Here is an 18,232-nt window from a genome sequence, read left to right on the forward strand (position 1 = left end):
CAATAATAATTTTCACTCGCGGCTGCTTGTTTAATGTAGCAACACGTCTAACTAAAATACAGAATTATGTGAAGTCAAAAATACAAAGTAAGCAGAGATTCGAAGATGGGCTTACCTTGACTAAAATGCAGCACTGAAAAAGCAGGAGAACAGAGTATTCTAGAAAAACACACTTGCGCGCTCCTGTCGTGCCTCTTGTATATGCTGCTCGCTTGTCCAACGGGAGTGATCTGAATCTCCTCTATTTAAATCTATTCTTACAGATGCTGTTTCGGTCGGGCAATTAAGTGAATAACTTAAGCGACAATGGGCCAAATCGAAAGTGCTAGGAGCAAAGGCTTAAGTGCAAATTAGACTGTAACAATAATAATTTTCACTCGCGGCTGTTTGTTTAATGTAGCAACGCATCTAACTAAAATACAGAATTATGTGAAGTCAAAAATACAAAGTAAGCAGAGATTCGAAGATGGGCTTACCTTGACTAAAATGCAGCACTTAAAAAGCAGGAGAACAGAGTATTCTAGAAAAACACACTTGCACGCTCCTGTCGTGCCTCTTGTATATGCTGCTCGCTTGTCCAACGGGAGTGAATCTCCTCTATTTAAATCTATTCTTACAGATGCTGTTTCGGTCGGGCAATTAAGTGAATAACTTAAGCGACAATGGGCCAAATCGAAAGTGCTAGGAGCAAAGGCTTAAGTGCAAATTAGACTGTAACAATAATTTTTATTTTTATTTTTTGACCTATGGTGTTGGACCTATGGACCTATGGTGTTGATGGAGTAATGATGTATTATCTTTTCATCTAATAACTTTTTTTCTGCTACTGTGCTGGCATTCTGTGTCTGTATTAGTGGCTCTCCGGTGTAATAAAGATGCTCAGAAAGTTTCTGATGTGACTGAGACTTCATCAGTGGGTGTGTTGATGTCAAAGCTAATTAAAGGAGAGCTGCTAACCTCTGCTCTCATCTGGATCACATCCAGACCAGCAGCAGCCAATCAGATCCCCTACAAATTATGTGTGTGTGTGTGTATACTTATACAGCTTTCTGAGGATCAGTTTGAGTTTTAAACCTTAAAACAAAAGCCATATTCGCACGGGATAAGTATTACCTGGTGATTCTAGTAATTTGTAATAATAGTGGAGGTTGTCTGAGATCTTAATCCCATGCGAATCGCCCATGTCTGTAATTTGTAAAGTAAAAATTCCCCCGCAAATGACCTACCTTAATTCACCGAACCTGTGATAATATTAGTCCCATGTGAATCGGCATCTCTGTGATTTGGCGGGGTCGTTTATCATTTTTTCAAGGTTTTTGTTTCCTGTGCGCTTTTTTATCCATCTTTCGTGAAGAATGGAGGCTGTGTTGGAGTGTTTTGATAGTATTTTGGGTGCTGGGTCATATCGCTATAGCCTACACCATAAAACTATACAATTTGCAGAAAGAGAAACCTGGATACCATCAGAAGAGCAAAAATGAAAAGAATGATTAGATGGAGATGGATGTCATGTATAGCAGCATTCGGTAAGGAACATTATTCTGTTTATGTTATATCATACAGCACGACAAGACATTTCCAAACAATAGCCTATTGACATCATATATGGGAGTCAGTAAAATCGAGTAAAATCACAGGCTTCGTTTATCCCATGCAAATGCGCCGCACGAAATTCAGATGTGGGTGGGTAATTTCTAAGGCCCTGTTTACACGAGAACGCTCGCGGGTGAAAACGTAAAAATATTTTATCAGATGTGCCTTTCGTTTAGACGGCGACGGCGTTTTTGGGGCTAAAAACGCAAAAAAGTGAAACCACCCTCCAGAGTGGAAATCTTAAAAACGCTCCACCGTCGCGTTTCCGTCTAAACGGTAAAAACGCAAAAGTCTCCTAGACAGTGAAGGCACCGATCAGTGCTTCACATTGCCACCTAGCCGCCTGGAGTGCATACTACATTGAATTTCACACACTTTTGCGTCACCATATGCACGCAGATTTCCCCCCCATAACGCTCGTCTAAACGCAGAATAAAAAGTGATCACTTTTGCGTTTTCTCTTCAGATCGTTTCTGTGTAAACGTAGCCTTAATCACACGAGGTCCCCAGATGATACTAATCCTCTGCAAATATGGCTATAGTGAGTAAAGTGAGCACCTTTAAAGAGCTGTTTTAGAGTGAAAGGATTAGATCATTTACTCACCCTGGTGTTGTTCTAATGTTGTAAGCCCTTCTTTCTTTTTGGAACAACAAAAGTATAATTTTGCAAGTAAATGTACCGCTTGCACGTGTGCATATAATGGCAGTGAATAACAGAGACCATCATCAAGCTTACAAAAAAAAAATAAAATCACAGAATGATCCCGTACACATGTGAGAAATAAAGAAAATATATATTTCTAATTCCTCAATCTCTGCTTGGTCTGAAGAAGGGATAATTAATTGATAGTTATGATTCAAGACTTTATTTTGTTTTATTTACTAATTATTAAGAAATTATTGACTGAAGCCTCCAGTTCCCCCTGCAGGAGACAATGTATAATTACATTACTCTGAACAAGAGAATGAGAACATGCAGCTCACATGAACAAACTACAAACACACTGATGAGTGACATGCTCTGTATGCACACACACACACACACACACACACACACACACACACACAGTTCTAGCAACTTAAAAAAAAGATCTGTAGAGTGTACTTGATAATTTACCTGGATTCAGGATCACATGTTCTGGAAAGAACAGGGAATAGTCATAGTCACTTATGTTGATAAACTAAGCAGTTTTACAGGAATGAACAAGTCGTACTCACAGTAAAGGCAGAAGTCCTTCATCTTTTTCAATACTTGATGTATGCAAATAATTTAAACATTGAATAAAACACATCTGAACACACAAGGAGTTTTCATGAAATGTTATTGGATTTATTTTGCTTTGTTACACATTCGTGGTTTTCTCAGTCAAGAGTCACAGGCACCTGAAATGACTGGATTAATTGAAATATTTTCCAAAATTTAAAAAGTAAAGAAAGTCAGAGATTTTACCATGAGAGGTAAAAATAAAAAGAAGAAGAAGAAGAAGAAGAAGAAGAAGAAGAAGAAGGGGTGAAAAAGACAATTACAGATGCCAGGAAATGATTCAGTGGACATGTCTTGTGAATCTCATTCATTCATCTCATTCAATGTTTATATAATTCAACAATTTTAAGGTGCTTGCTTTACGTTTTTTTAGGTTTCAATGGCAATTGGTTTTCACATATGAAAACAAAACATAATTTAGCAACACAAATATTGATAAATTTAAAATAATTATATATATTTTCTTCTAGCTTATTGTAGTTTTCCTTCCTTTTAGCCAACTTATGTAACTGTAGTTAACAAAAAGTCAAGTTTAATGTAATGTTGATAAAAGCTGCCTCACATTATTTTCAGTAGTATATGAAATATTGTAGCACTCGTAAATGGATGCCCAATCCCTGCGCTGTTGAAGTCAGATGAGTGAATGTTAGTCACGTGATTGGCCACTTCTGAAGTCAAATAAACATACGCAGACAGATTTCACATTAGTACATTATTAGTATGTACATGACCTAAAAGCCTTTACACAAAAAGCAACAAAACTTCAATATTCAAGACCCCAAGAAACCAGAATTAAAGTGTGTATAATGTTTTATCCAAGAAAGAAGTTTTCTTGTGATGTCTCAGGTGTTTCTCACTGCAGGATGTTAAATCTGACACAGAGACACTGAGTCATAAACCCTAAATCCAGCATAGAGGGGTTCAGTGAATGTGGTGTTGATTGTGTGTAAGTGTGTGAGTGTGTGTGTGTCAGAGACGCTGTAGAAGGACAGAGTGCCGGCCGACAAGTCCACATACACTCCTACTCTGTTAGACAAGGGTGATGGGGCAGGTATGGTATTGTTCACATTATTGTGCCAGACAGTGAATCCATTAACAGTGCAGAAGAGACTCCAGGATTTGTCATTGAATCCAAACCAACTGTCATTCTTTTCTTTCCTGCTGATTCCTTCATAGGCCACTGCTATATCTGCCTTATTTCCGCTCCATTCAGCCTCCCAGTAACAGCGTCCACTCAGACTATCTCCACACAGAACCTGCTCATTGTGCTCAAATCTCTCTGGATGATCAGGATACAGCTGCTGCTCTTTCACACATGTTGCCTTTCTGTTGTTCTCAGACAGAGAGAGTTGAGTGTTTGCTGTGTTTGGATCCAGTGTGAGATCACAGGCATCTGAGGACAACAAGAGAGATTAAAAGTGAAGGACAATTTTAGACTCTGTGCATGTGAGTGTGAAAGAGAAAAAGACCTACATTTTCTCAGTCCTGGAGTGACTCTGAAATGGCCTCCATGATCCAAACTATAAAGAGACAAATGGACAGCACATTTTATTAATGTTTGATCATCAAAAGTGTAGAAGCAACTAAAATTGCAATTTTTTATACAGCACCATTAAACACAAACACAAAAAAGCACAGTAGTAAAAAAAAATTAAACAATAAAATAACAGTAGAGAATGCTATGCAAGAGTGCTTTATCATATTCAAATAACATGTATTCAACATGTATTATATGCCTTATTTAACAAAAAGGTTTTTAACTTAGACTTAAACACAGATAAAGATGGAGATAGTCTAATAGAAATGGGCGAGTCATTCCAGAGTCTGGGAGCAGCATCCGAGAAAGCCAACAGCCTTGACTTGGGGTGAACAAGAGTCTCTGGTTGGAAGACTGGAGTGATCAGGTTGAATGGTGCTCAGTCAGTACGTCAGATGGTAAGGTAAAATGGAGAATAAGAACATTATCACTCAGCGCTCAACGCAGTTTGCTTCGCGCTCCACTCAAATCGCCCCCGCTCGCTCCAAAAAAGGAAAAAAATCTACATGTATATCACTTTTAGCTTAGACCACAGCCTTACCTCCTAAAGAACTAATGAGCAACAACAACATTTTTCAAATAGAAATGTTTTATTTCAAATTACAAATTAGGCCTATGTAAGAACTAATATAGCCTACACAAAAAGTCCTGTAAAATTAAACGAATAAATGGGCCTAATAATATAAATAAAAATGATATAAACAAAAATATACATAAAAGTTTTAAAAGTAAATTAACTATTAGGCCAGAATTCTTATAACTGAACTTTTGCGCAACGCGCACAATTAAAATTTAAATGGGCTTATACCCAGATAGCATGCATAATCGGCCCGAGCTCGGCTGCCCCGCGGCGCCTGCGGCTCAGACTCGGCATCGGCGTGTGTTAACCGGGCCGATTGTGGCCCGCAGCTCGCTCTGGCACATGCATTTTTGTTACGGCTGTAAAGCACTGGGCCGATTCATGTTGACCGTAACTGGTCGGCTCTGCTGTATGATCTGGACCACTTCTGGAAATGACTCGGCTAGGTTAAATCAAGGATGGTTTTAATGTAGCAATAATTAACATAAAACATATTTTAAAATTGACGTAAATTCCTGACTGTATCTTAGGATGTTATACTCGTCGAATGTCGTGACTTCCAAAACAAAATATCTGCGGTAAATAATAATAATAATAGTGTCATCATAGCAAAAATATTTAGCTGTCATGAAGATCATTCTTTACGTGTATTTTAAACATGGTATCTATGGGATGGGTAGCCTACATGCACAATGTCTTGTTAGCAACATTGAGTCTAAAATTCATTTTACTGGCTATTTCAAATGTTTACCAGCAGTGACGGTTAAACTCTGGGCGCTCGGCTCAGATGCGTTTACCAGTATGAAGCCGATTTCAACAGTTGCTGCAGCAAGCGTCAGCACTGAGTGACGTGTGCACAACTTTCGGTGCTAAAACTCAACGCCTTACTTAAAATCATCCCTTTTCGCTCCTGCGCCATACGGTGAACTTGAGGTAAGTCTTGTGTTCAATTTCCTTAAAAAGCATCGACATTTCAACAATAAATTCTTATTTGAGTAAAGTAACGTTAGTGCAAGTGGGGGTAATATGAAAGCTACTTTTATGGCGCGAACGAAGCTAACATTGACTAACGTTAGCTGGGCTAGCTCATATTTGCGAAACGAAAAGAAAGAATTCAGAACTCGAATTCAATTAAGAATTATTAATTAGGACAACAATATCAAATTCTTGTCTGAGTAAAGTAGTGCAAATGGGGGTAATATGAAAGCTACTTTTATGGCGCAAACGAAGCTAACATTGACTAAGTTAACTAACTTACGCTGTTTTTGCGCTAGCAGCTCATATTTTCGTTCTGCTTGCTTGGCAAAGAATTAGTCGCTAGGCTAGACACCATTTTTATTGAATCCAATTTACGTGAATAATATTTACGAGCACAGTCTGTGATCTGTGGAAGTGGAAGTGGAACAAATGTTAGCAGGCTTAAGGCCAATTCAAACCGCACAGACAAACGCCAACAAACACGTTTTGTCTAGTATGTGCACATTTTGATCCTGTAAGAAAATATTTATTTTACTTATGTAAATAGAGAAATGATGTGGGACTTTGGTATAAGTCATGCTGAAAGCTGGGTCATTGTCTGTTGCTGAGTGAGATCGGGACTCTTATTATGAAAATGAACTGAGGACTCTTATAACGTTAGAGGAGCAGCTGCGCCGGCGACCTCACAGTTGCTGGGGATTATGATTACGCTGACACGTTTGCTCCTGTTTTTATAGGTATGGTTCAACAACTTAATATGCACACGAGTCCTGTAATTCCGATGTATGTTCATGCTGCAAATATTTTGTGTATTAATGTTCTGGGTTGTGAAGATCTATGTGCAGACCGTCCGCCCTTTTGTGAACGCTGTGACATGACGTCTTGAAGTGCATTTAATGGCCTTTTGCACAGGGGCCTGTAACAGATGCACTCTCGATATTTAACAATATAAAACGAGAAGAAAGTGGTGTCTGAAAGCTGCAATCTTTTACTTGTATTGCTAAAATGAATGGATATCTCGTGTTTTTCCTTGGGTGCTCGAGTTTGTCGGTGTCTGTCTGTTGGGGCAGTGCGAACATAACACTTATATTTTTCATAACATTCTGAATACAACAGCCAACTTTTGGTGACTTTTTTTGTTGGTGTTTGCTGGCGTTTGTCTGCGGTGTGAATTGGCCTCTAGTACTTTTGTGGTGCAAAGAAATCGCACTTTATAGCTAACATCAACATTACCTTTGGCTAAATGCGGTCTGTACAGACAGGTTTGAAAAGTTTATTAGCTACCGTAGGGCTGGGCGATATGGCTGAAAACTGTATCATGATGTAAGCGTTTCATATCGTCAATATCGATAATTATTGATATTTTTATTTATTTAAAATAAGGACCAGGAGAAAAAATATTACATTTAACATTTTTATTTTAAACTTAACCTTCCTCTGATTATAATCCCCTCAGTTATAGCCTAAAGGCAGAAATGTCAACACAACCATGGAAAACAACACCATGGAAGACACAAAAAACAGGTCTTCTCGGGAGGCTGTGCCTGCAGGTAGGAATTCTACAAAGTGATCTCTCTCGGTTTACTCTGACATATCTACGTAAAATGTTTTACTACTAATCTGTTATGCCTGCTTTTTCTTGTGTCTTACAGCAATTGCTAAGGAGATCCTCATCCACCTTGATTCTATCAGAGAGCAGCAGTTGCTCATCCTGATGCAGCTCCTACAAATCTCCAGCAGTTCCAGACTTCACGCCAGACCCAACACATTTTGGCCTCCCACTTTCAACTATTGAGGAGCTACAATGTTTGAAGGAAACTTTGGTGAGTTAAAGGGATAGTTCACCCAAAAATGATAATTCTGTCAGTAATTACTCACCCTCATGTTGTTCCAACCGCGTAAGACCTTCGTTCATCTTCGGAACACAAATTAAGATATTTTTGATGAAATCTGAGTGCTGGATCACTTCTCCATAGGCTGCTAGGTGGCCGAAACTTGCTGGCCCAGAAAAGTTATTAAAGAGATCGTTAATATAGTCCAAGTGACTACAGTGGCTCAATCTTAAGTTTATAAAGCGACGAGAATACTTTTTGTGTGCAAAAACAAACAAAAATAACGACTTTATTCCACTCTTCATTTCCTTCTCTCTGGACCTCTAGTTGGTTCACGTAGTGTTTTCGCGCAGCGCGTCTGTGTTGCACGTCACCACGTAGGCTCACTATTGGCCGACGCTGGTCATGTGTGTGATACGTGGTGACGTGCAACACAGACGCGCTATGTGAACCAACTTAAGATAGATATTTTGAAGAATGTCAGTAACCAAACAGTTAACTGGAACCATTGACTTCCATAGTAGGAAAAAAAAAAGTACTATGGAAGTCAATGGTTCCAGTTAACTGTTTGGTTACTGACATTCTTCAAAATATCTATCTTTCTGTGCAGCAGAAGAAAGAAATTTATACAGGTTTGAAACAACTTGAGGGTGAGTAAATGATGACAGAATTTTCATTTTAAAGTGAAGTATCCCTTTAATGCTGTGATATTTATTCTGTTCTTTTCAATTCAAATCTGTTATTAATAAGTGTGTGTGCTTAGACAACTCAAACGCGGTGGGCCAGAATTAAATGTTTCAAAGTTAAAAATGTTGATATTGGAAAGTGGTATTTGAACTCCTTGATTCTACATAATGCTGTGATATTATTTATATTCTATTCAAATCTGTTATTAAAAAGTGTGTGTTTATCCTATTTTTGTAGTGTGGTCCAATAAAAAATGCATTAAACATGAAACCTGTCTTCCTTGTGCTGTTTTACTTTGTTTATCTTGCATAAATAACGGCTGCTAAGCAATAGTATTAACCTGACATTAATGGAAATCAATAAAGTTCAAATAAGCCCAAATAAGGAACGGGATTGGAGGCGAGCTTACGTCCTCTCACTCGGGGTTCCGCAATCGGGCCGCGTTAAAACCGAGCGCTCGGCCGAGTGATCGGGCCGCGTCAAAACCGAGCGCTCGCAGAGCAATCAGACCTAGATTCATGCCGAGGATCGGCCGAGTGTTTTAGCCTTAATCGGGCCACTTTCGGCCCGCACAATTTTTGCTAGCTGGGTATCCATTGTACACACAAACTGCTGTAAAATTAAATGAATAAATGGGCCTAATAATCTAAATAAAATTTATATAAACAAAAATATATACATAAACGTTTTAAAAGTAAATTAACTATTAGGCCAAAATTCTTATAACTGAAATTTTGCGCAGCACGCAGGATTAAAATTTAAATTGGCTTGCATCAATTGTTTGAATATTATGCTATATTTAATTTACACTTTGTTACAATTTACAGTATTCAATTTGCTAACCTTTTGTTTTCTTCCCAGCATGTTCACGTAGCACACTTTCATGGTTTTGAGAGATATGTGTCTTTTTAGATTCCAAAATGAATCTTTACTGACTGAAACGATGTCTCCACATTCGTTTTCTTGTACCACATTATCATTGTTAGTTAGTTTTATATTAATAGTACAAGTATGACTTCTCATTTTCCTTTTTGAAGTTTTTGAACTCCATTATTGAGCCGAGTTTTTACCGAAAATAGTCTAGTGTTGATGAATGTGCAAGACGGATTCTGGGTCAGGCTTGACGAGCATGCTTCAGACTCGTGGTGTGAGCGGAGCGAAATTGGAGCGGGAAACCGACGCTCCGTCCTTTTAAAAATGCCGCTTTTCGCTCTGTCCAAGATCTGCCCGCTCTAAGTAGAATAATAATATTTAGTATGTTAAGACATAGACATAACCACAAGAAATGAACTCGTTCACACTCGTGTGACGCATGTGGAAATTCAGTACATGACAATCTCAACAATCGTGTTAGACTCTCACGCTCCACTCTGCTCACATGCTCTGATCAGCAGTCTAGCTGCTGCATTTTAAACAAATTGTAATTAATACACAGCTGAATGACTAATCCCAACATTAAGTAATTACAGTAATCCAGCCTGGAAGAGATAACGGCATGAATTACTTTTTTTTTTAAAAGAAGAAAAAAAAGAAAGGAATGTCTTTATTTTTTATAAAAGTCGGAGCTGAAAAAAGCATGATTTCACCACTGAATTTATCTGCCTATCTAATTTCAGAGATTCATCAAACACAACGCCCAAATGTTTCACCCATGGCTTCACACAAGAAGACAACCTATCAAGGTTAAGTTTGGGAGTATTAAAAGATCTACAGGTCCATTAAAATTCAGAAAATGTAGATAAAACCAGGCCTTTACATCTGACACACAGGCCTTATGAATATCCAAACCATCCAAATTTTGCTTTAAGGGCAGATAACATTGGGTGTCATCAGCGTAACAATGGAATGATTTATTTTAAGTTTTGAAGAAGCACCCATGAGAAAATTTTGATTCCTCTGAAGTATTATTCTTCATATTGATCATATTCCTATCAAATATAAATATGTTTCGTTTAGTTTAGCTACTTACATCTTATCTCACACTTTATGATCATTAACTGAAGGGGCCGTCCAGTCACGCTGAAATTCATGCTCAACAACTTCAGTGAACATAAAGCCTGTCTACTTTGATTTGATTTGTCATCTCAGATATTTTGACACTGACAAGCAGTGACAGGCCAATGAGGCAGCTCAGATGAGACAGCTCAGATGAGATGATCTTAGTGCTGTGCAATACCTTAGTGTTAATACTATATTAGGCAATTACATCGGTGACTTCATAGCTGGCTACGGCCATGCTCCTGCTCTTTTTCACCCCATACTCACTATCCAGCTGGATGTCATAGGCCTCACAGATTTTGCTATGAGTGCATAACGTCAGTTGTTGGTAGTTACATGCCGCGTGCCAGTTAACACATTCATGGAAGAAGAATCACAGAAGTGGTGCAAGGTTTGAATTAGATCGGTTTTATTTGGGGGGATTCTAATTATTGGCCGCCGGTATTTATTACAAAAAATAAAAATGCCCCACATACTTTAGTATCTGCAGTGAGCAGTTTGGCTCCTTCAGTTTGTCAGAGAGAAGCTGGACTCCTGATTCTCCCGGGTAATTGTAGCTCAGATCCAGCTCTCTCAGGTGTGAGGGGTTTGAACTCAGAGCTGAAGACACATAACCACAGCCTTCCTCTGTCACCATACAGCCAGACAAACTACAGACACACACACACACACACACACACACACACACAAAACATTATTTAAAGTATGGAATACTAAATCTTAAATAATCATAAATCAACTCAAACCTCAGTATCTCCAGCTGACAGTTTGGACTCTTTAGTCCATCAGAGAGCAGCTTCACTCTTAAATCCTGCAGGTCATTGTTACTCAGATCCAGCTCTCTCAGGACACAGTTTGAGGATTGTAGAGCAGATGACACATATCCACAATCCTGGGCAGTGAGATTACAGCCAGCAAGACTGAAAAAGAGAAGAACAGATGGAAATAAATTGTTTTAACTTCATTCCACAAATGCCATTTCAAAAATATCTGCTTCATTCTTATAAAATATGTCAGACATTAAGAAAAAACAATCAGCAAAATAAAATCAGGATAAATTACTGTGAACAGCAACAACAAAAAAATCCAAGTTAATTTAGAAAGAAGACATGATTAAACACTCACAGAGCTTTCCTGCAGTTGATCACAGCTGGTATCAGTCTTCTTCTACCCTCATCTGATGTGTTGTATTTCTTGAGGTCCAGCTCATCCAGCACCTCCTCTGACATCTGAAGCATGTAGGCGATTGTTGAGCAGTGAGCAGGAGAGAGTTTCTTCTCTGAGAGTTTGACTGATTTCACAAACTCCTGAATCTCTCTGGACAGAGTCTGATCTTTGACTTCCAACAGACAGAGGAACAGATTGATGGATCTTTCAGTGGAGAGTCCATGTCCATCTTTTGGACCATGTCCATCTTTGATCTTCTCTTTAATGTACTGTGTGGTTCTCCTGATGCTCTCTGAGCTGTTCTCTGTGTGTGTCAGTAGATCCTGTAAGAGTCTCTGATTGGACTCCAGTGAGACGCCCAACAGGAACCGCAGGAACAGATCCAGGTGTCCATTCTCACTCTCAAGGGCTTTATCTACAGATCCTTTAAGCAAATTTTGTACTGAGGCAAAATTCTTCAGTCTCTCCATAGTTGTGTTCACATGGTAGTAAAATGCATAAAAAGCAGCAAGAAACTCCTGGATGCTCAAATGAATGAATCTGTAGACTTTCCTCTGATGAATCACAGATTCCTCCTTGAAGATATCAGTGCAAATCCCATAATGCACTAAGGCGTCAGTGACGTCTATGCCACTCTCTCTCAGGTCCTCCTCATAGAACATCACATTGCCCTTCATCAGCTGTTTGAAAGCCACTTCAGCAAGTTTCACAATCACTTCTCTGTTGGACTGCAGGAGTTTCTCTGGATCTCTCTCTTCATACTTCTGATTCCTCATGTTGATCTGAATCAGCAGGAAGTGGATGTACATTTCAGTCAGAGTTTGAGGGATTTCTGCACTCAGATCATCTTCCAGGAGCTTCTGAAGCACAGTGGATGAGATCCAGCAGAAGACGGGTATGTGGCACATGATTTTGAGGCTTCTTGCTCTTCTGATGTGTGAGATGATTCTGCTGGCTTGATGCTCATCACTGATTCTCTTCCTGAAATATTCCTCCTTCTGAGGCTCATTGAATCCCTGAATCTCTGTCAGACGGTTGATGTATTTGGAGGGGATCTGATTGGCTGCTGCTGGTCTGGAGGTGATCCAGATGAGAGCAGAGGGAAGAAGCTCTCCTTTCATGAGGTTTGACATCAACACACCCACTGATGAAGTCTCAGTCACATCAGAAACTTTCTGAGCATCTGAAAACATCAGTGTGATTCTGCTTTCATCCAGACCATCAAAGATGAACACAACTTTACACTCCTCATAAATCTTTGAGTCCAGATCTTGAAGTTCAGGATGAAAGTCTACAATAAGTCTATGAAGACTGTACTGATGATCTCGGATCAAATTCATCTCTCTAAATGGAAGCACAAACATGAAATCTACATCCTGATTGGCTTTTCCCTCGGCCCAGTCCAGAATGAACTTCTGCACAGAAACGGTTTTCCCGATTCCAGCGATGCCTTTAGTAAGAACAGTCTTGATTTGGTCTTTCTCCTCACATCCTAGTACAGGTGAGGCTTTAAAGATGTCATTGTAGTAGATTGGAGTGTCTTGTGAGTGTCGTGTTCTGGCCGTTTTCTCCATCTGTAAAACCTCATGTTCTTCATTCACTCCTTCACTCTCTCCCTCTATGATGTAGAGCTGTGTGTAGATCCTGTTCAGGAGGGTTTCATTCTCTTGGAGTTTGATTCCCTCAAACAATCTCTCATACTTGTGCTTCATGCTGGTTTTGTGCTGGTCTTTGACTCTTTGCAGTTCTCCAGTCTTCAGTGTGTGTCTCTGCAGGACTGCTTCAGTTTTGTCCTGATAGTGAGATGTAGAGAATGGCACATATCTGATCAGCTCTTGTATCTCCGCCCTGCTGTAATTAAAAAGTAAAGAGCAGCAATTGCAGTCATTAGAATGACCATTAAATAACATCAGAAATATATTGGTTACTATATATGATTTTAGACCCCTCTTCATGTTAAGCATATGTTGCATACTCAATTTTTATTTTATTTCATGGCATTTCTTTCTTTTTCTTATTTTTTTTTTTTTACTGAGTTTTTTCACTAAAATCATTTTTCATCTTAGATGCACTACAATAAATCAGCAAGTAAAGGTTTATACTAACGGAGGATCAGAGGTCACTGGTCCATCACTGAAATGTATGGGTGGCGTCATGGATCTGCTACTCTTCAGAGACACAGCGCTGGGTTCTGGAGACTCTGATCTCTGTCTCTTCCTCCTGCTGATACTGACAAATGACAAACAAACAAAATGAAATTTTGGAGCACTAGCTATGCCGTATAACTAGAATGATCAATATATTTACACTTATTTATTAATTAAGAAAACACTTTTCATCAAAAGCCATTTACAATTAAGTAATTCAAACAGTTCATCCAATAGAGACAGTAACATGAGAGATGAAAGAGATGAAGGTAAGAAACAGTGAAGTAGATTTTTTTTTTTTTTTTAAATGCACAGACATTACTAGAAAGAGAGAGCTGATGGTTTAACAAAATTTAGTCAAGTACTCAGAGATAATTTTTTAGACATGTCTTGAAAATTGTAAGGGACTAATCTGTTTGGGAAAGTTGGGAAGATCATTCCTCCAGTGAGGAACATTGACAGTGAAAATTCAGGAAAGTGATTTTGTGCTTCTCTGTGAAGGTTCAGTATCAGCACTCACCCACTGCAGGCTTCTGGAATACACTGTAAATCACTTTGTATAAAAACATCTGTTAATGCTGAAATGACCAGTGTCTCACCTGGGGTCAGAGGTCACTGCTGGATCACTGGATCCAGACGGAAGATTCCTCATGGATTGATCACTCTTCACAGACTCACAGCTGGATCCAGGAGATGGAGGACTCATTTCAGAGGCAGTGTCCTCATCTTGTCTTTCAGTAGGGAAACTCATTTTAGTTTTCTCCTGCTCTCATTTCTCAAAACAGATTTCAGACCTTTTGTGAAGAAACACAGTTATTTTTAAATAGTTTTCTGTAGTACGATGTTACAATAAAGCTGCAGCAAAGTACATCATAATTATTTTTAGAACATTGACCTTCCCCATATTATAATGAACACATACACATATAATGATACAAATATATTTCATTGTAATCTATAAAATAAGGTAATTTTAATATTTGTTATTTTCTAAATATGTCTAAACCTTGTACAGAACCTTTTAATGCCCCTTTAACCCTTTAATGAACCTTTAACAGAACATGCAACTTCAATAAAATACACTTCTATCCTCTTCTTCACCAAGCTAATAAAGTTATTAGGGTTTTGGATAAACATGCCCAGTCACAAATCCATTAAAGCCATATGCTGTAATTTCAAATGCCCTTATTGTGCCCGTTGTGAAAGGCACTGTCCATTCATAACAGATTATTGTGGCCATCATTACTGTAACATAATTGCTATTACTTAAACAAATAGAAACAAATAGACTTTTAACTTAATTTTGTATTTAAGACAGACACTGTCACATGACAAAAACAATCATTAGACAACTAACATTCAATCACACTAGTGTGTGTGTGTGTGTGTGTGTGTGTGTGTGTGTAATAGTAACTGTACAGTTTGAAATGTAATAATTTACATTTATTTTAAGAACATAATTTACATCAGTATTTAATACTTTTAGCAGTCTAATACTAGTGATCTTGCAAAAGCAGTGCTGAATACTGCATCCAGAATGTGTCGAATTTACCAGTTTACCAGTGATTGTTGATTCTGGTGCACAGAATATATAAGTGTGTCATGACAAGAATGTCTCATTTACTCGTATTTGTGCAACAGAAAAAAACATTTACTGGTTCATTGCATGTGAACATACAATATTAATGATCATTGATCATTCACACAATAATGCATTTGTGTCAAAAAAAAAATCTAATGGAAAAATATTTTCAAATTCAAAATGTTTATTTTGTTGTATGATCTAAAAACATTCGAATATAGGCAAAATATATATTTTTAATGATTATATAATATTATATAAAACAAACTATTATTATTACTATATACAAATACTCATATTATATGCTAAATCGCAGGATATCAGAAGTAATTTATACGTCGTCAACGTTTCCGCCATTTTGGTTAGATTCTAATGTCGAAATATAATGATTTGTGTTTTAAATCCCATGTAAAGAAGAACATAAACCTAAATGGTGAACAAGTGTTATATCACTACATGGTTACATGAAGTACATTCTGAACTCACCACACAATATGCGACCGTTTAAATATCCACTCAGTTAACAGGTTTAAAGCCTCGGAATGGCGTCTCTTCTCTTCCGTCTCTTTTACTTTCGTTTCTACCGTGTGTTTCTACCTGGTGAAGGTGTGTCTTGTTTACTTCTTCTTCTTCTTCTTCTTCTTCTTATAGGATTCCGGCAGTGTAGACGCTGCTGAGCGTATCACTGCCCTCCACAGGTCAAAGTTTGTCTTGTTTACTTGTAACTCCACTCATATAAAAAACAAACTCACTCCATCTAGTGGAGCAAAGAGTCATCGCAGATTCAACAGGACTGTAATCTGATACCTGTGTGTGTGTGTGTGTTTGGCAATGGGTGACTTGAATAAAACCTTTATTTTGATGTTAGCACAATAAGCATTTTTAAGTTACCAGATCAAATGTTTTGACAAAATCAATTAGAAACGCGGGAAAAATGGAATCGAAAATATAATCATTATTATCAAGGCAGCAACAAAACAAATTCTAAGAATATGATTCACTCAGTGATTATTAAAGCCAATATTATTAGTGAGCCAATATGACTTTACACTTTCGCATAAGATTATCTTACTACAGTTTTTCTCGACTGCTTAAACACATTTGTCCGCTCTGACATCACATTTCTGAAATAGTTAACACACAGGCTAAAACTGAAGCTCACTGGTCAAAATGACTAATTTTCTTTGCAAAATTCTTTAACACTCACGGAAAATTACAGTTTTTCTGAATTGCTAAAACACTAAACCCACTTCTCTGACACAAATTCTCAATAGCCTAAACCAATTTGTCGAATAAATCACTCTTTCTGTAAAACATTAAACAAGTTCAGATAGTTAAAACACTGTTTGCAAATCTCATGCACTCTTCTTGCAAAACTCGATTACATACAACAACTCAAAATTGTTCGCTCTTATTTCTAATGATGTGACCAAACCATCTGTACAAAATACAAGATAGTTCAGACTTTGTCCCAAAATGATTCAAAATGTTGCACTGAATGTTGATACCAATAATGGATGCAAACAATATAAGAGGGAGAGGAGGAAGAGTATGTGTGTAAGAGGAGGAAGAGTATGTGTGTAAGAGGAGGAAGAGTATGAGTATAAGAGGAGGAAGAGTGTGAGTATAAGAGGAGGAAGAGTATGAGTATAAGAGTGTGAGTATAAGAGGAGGAAGAGTATGAGTATAAGAGGAGGAAGAGTGTGAGTATAAGAGGAGGAAGAGTGTGAGTATAAGAGGAGGAAGAGTATGAGTATAAGAGGAGGAAGAGTATGAGTGTAAGAGGAGGAAGAGTGTGAGTGTAAGAGGAGGAAGAGTGTGAGTATAAGAGGAGGAAGAGTATATGTGTAAGAGGAGGAAGAGTATGAGTGTAAGAGGAGGAAGAGTGTGAGTGTAAGAGGAGGAAGAGTGTGAGTATAAGAGGAGGAAGAGTATATGTGTAAGAGGAGGAAGAGTATATGTGTAAGAGGAGGAAGTGTGTGTGTATAAGAGGAGGAATAGTGTGAGTCTAATAGGAGGAAGAGTATGAGTATAAGAGGAGGAAGAGTGTGAGTATAAGAGGAGGAAGAGTGTGAGTATAAGAGGAGGAAGAGTATGGGTATAAGAGGAGGAAGAGTGTGAGTATAAGAGGAGGAAGAGTGTGAGTATAAGAGGAGGAAGAGTGTGTGAAAGAGGTGATGAACGAGGAGGAAGAGGAAGAGTGTGAGTATAAGAGGAGGAAGAGTATGAGTATAAGAGGAGGAAGAGTGTGTGAAAGAGGAGGAAGAGTGTGTGAAAGAGGTGATGAACGAGGAGGAAGAGGAAGAGTGTGAGTATAAGAGGAGGAAGAGTATGAGTATAAGAGGAGGAAGAGTGTGTGAAAGAGGAGGAAGAGTGTGAGTATAAGAGGAGGAAGCGTGTGAGTATAAGAGGAGGAAGAGTATGTGTGTAAGAGGAGGAAGAGTATGTGTGTAAGAGGAGGAAGAGTATGAGTAAGAGGTGATGAACGAGGAGGAAGAGGAAGGTGTGTGAAAGAGGTGATGAACGAGGAGGAAGAGGAAGAGGAAGGTGTGGAGAATGTTGTCAAGGCTGGATCTGCTTCAGGGTTTTTCTCTTCTCCTGCAGAGATGATATTCTCCGGCCGGACCGACATGAAGACGTGAAGCTGAAGCAGAATAAATCTCTCTCACTGACCTTGATTCTGCAGTTGCTCAACTCTTCTGACTGTACTTTACAGTAACATGCTTTTCATTTACAGTTTTTTACAGTTTTTTTTCACAGTTTTATTTCACTGTATTTTCACAGTACACAAGTGCTGATTATACAGATATTCGATACTATACAATATTCAGTACAATACTATACTTGCAGTGCATACAGTATACAAT

General features: G+C 38.3%; 1 protein-coding gene across 1 annotated transcript; it reads right to left on the minus strand.

Moving 5' to 3' along the window:
* Positions 1-2,898: 2,898 nt before the first annotated feature.
* LOC311077594 (protein NLRC3-like) lies at positions 2,899-15,950 on the minus strand. Its single transcript, XM_084106149.1, has 8 exons — positions 15,852-15,950; positions 14,383-14,577; positions 13,743-13,865; positions 11,595-13,487; positions 11,216-11,389; positions 10,946-11,119; positions 4,331-4,377; positions 2,899-4,250 (listed from the first exon to the last, which is right to left on the minus strand). The coding sequence occupies exons 2-8, from the start codon at positions 14,532-14,534 to the stop codon at positions 3,724-3,726; spliced, it is 3,090 nt and encodes a 1,029-aa protein (XP_083962275.1). The 5' UTR covers positions 14,535-14,577; positions 15,852-15,950; the 3' UTR covers positions 2,899-3,723.
* Positions 15,951-18,232: the final 2,282 nt, after the last annotated feature.

This window comes from Abramis brama (assembly GCF_963993115.1).
Source record: "Abramis brama genome assembly, chromosome: 2".
In the NCBI taxonomy this organism is placed as follows: Eukaryota; Metazoa; Chordata; class Actinopteri; order Cypriniformes; family Leuciscidae; genus Abramis; species Abramis brama.

What these genes read in the sequence shown, in the direction of transcription:
- LOC311077594 (XM_084106149.1), bottom strand. Translation starts at nt 14,534, where the DNA reads ATGAGTTTCCCTACTGAAAGACAAGATGAGGACACTGCCTCTGAAATG. An exon ending in CCAGTGACCTCTGATCCTCC is followed by an intron (nt 13,488 to 13,742) that starts GTTAGTATAAAC and finishes TTTTAATTACAG; the next exon opens with CAGGGCGGAGATACAAGAGC. An exon ending in TGCTCACTGCAGATACTAAA is followed by an intron (nt 4,378 to 10,945) that starts GTATGTGGGGCA and finishes GTCTCTTTATAG; the next exon opens with TTTGGATCATGGAGGCCATT.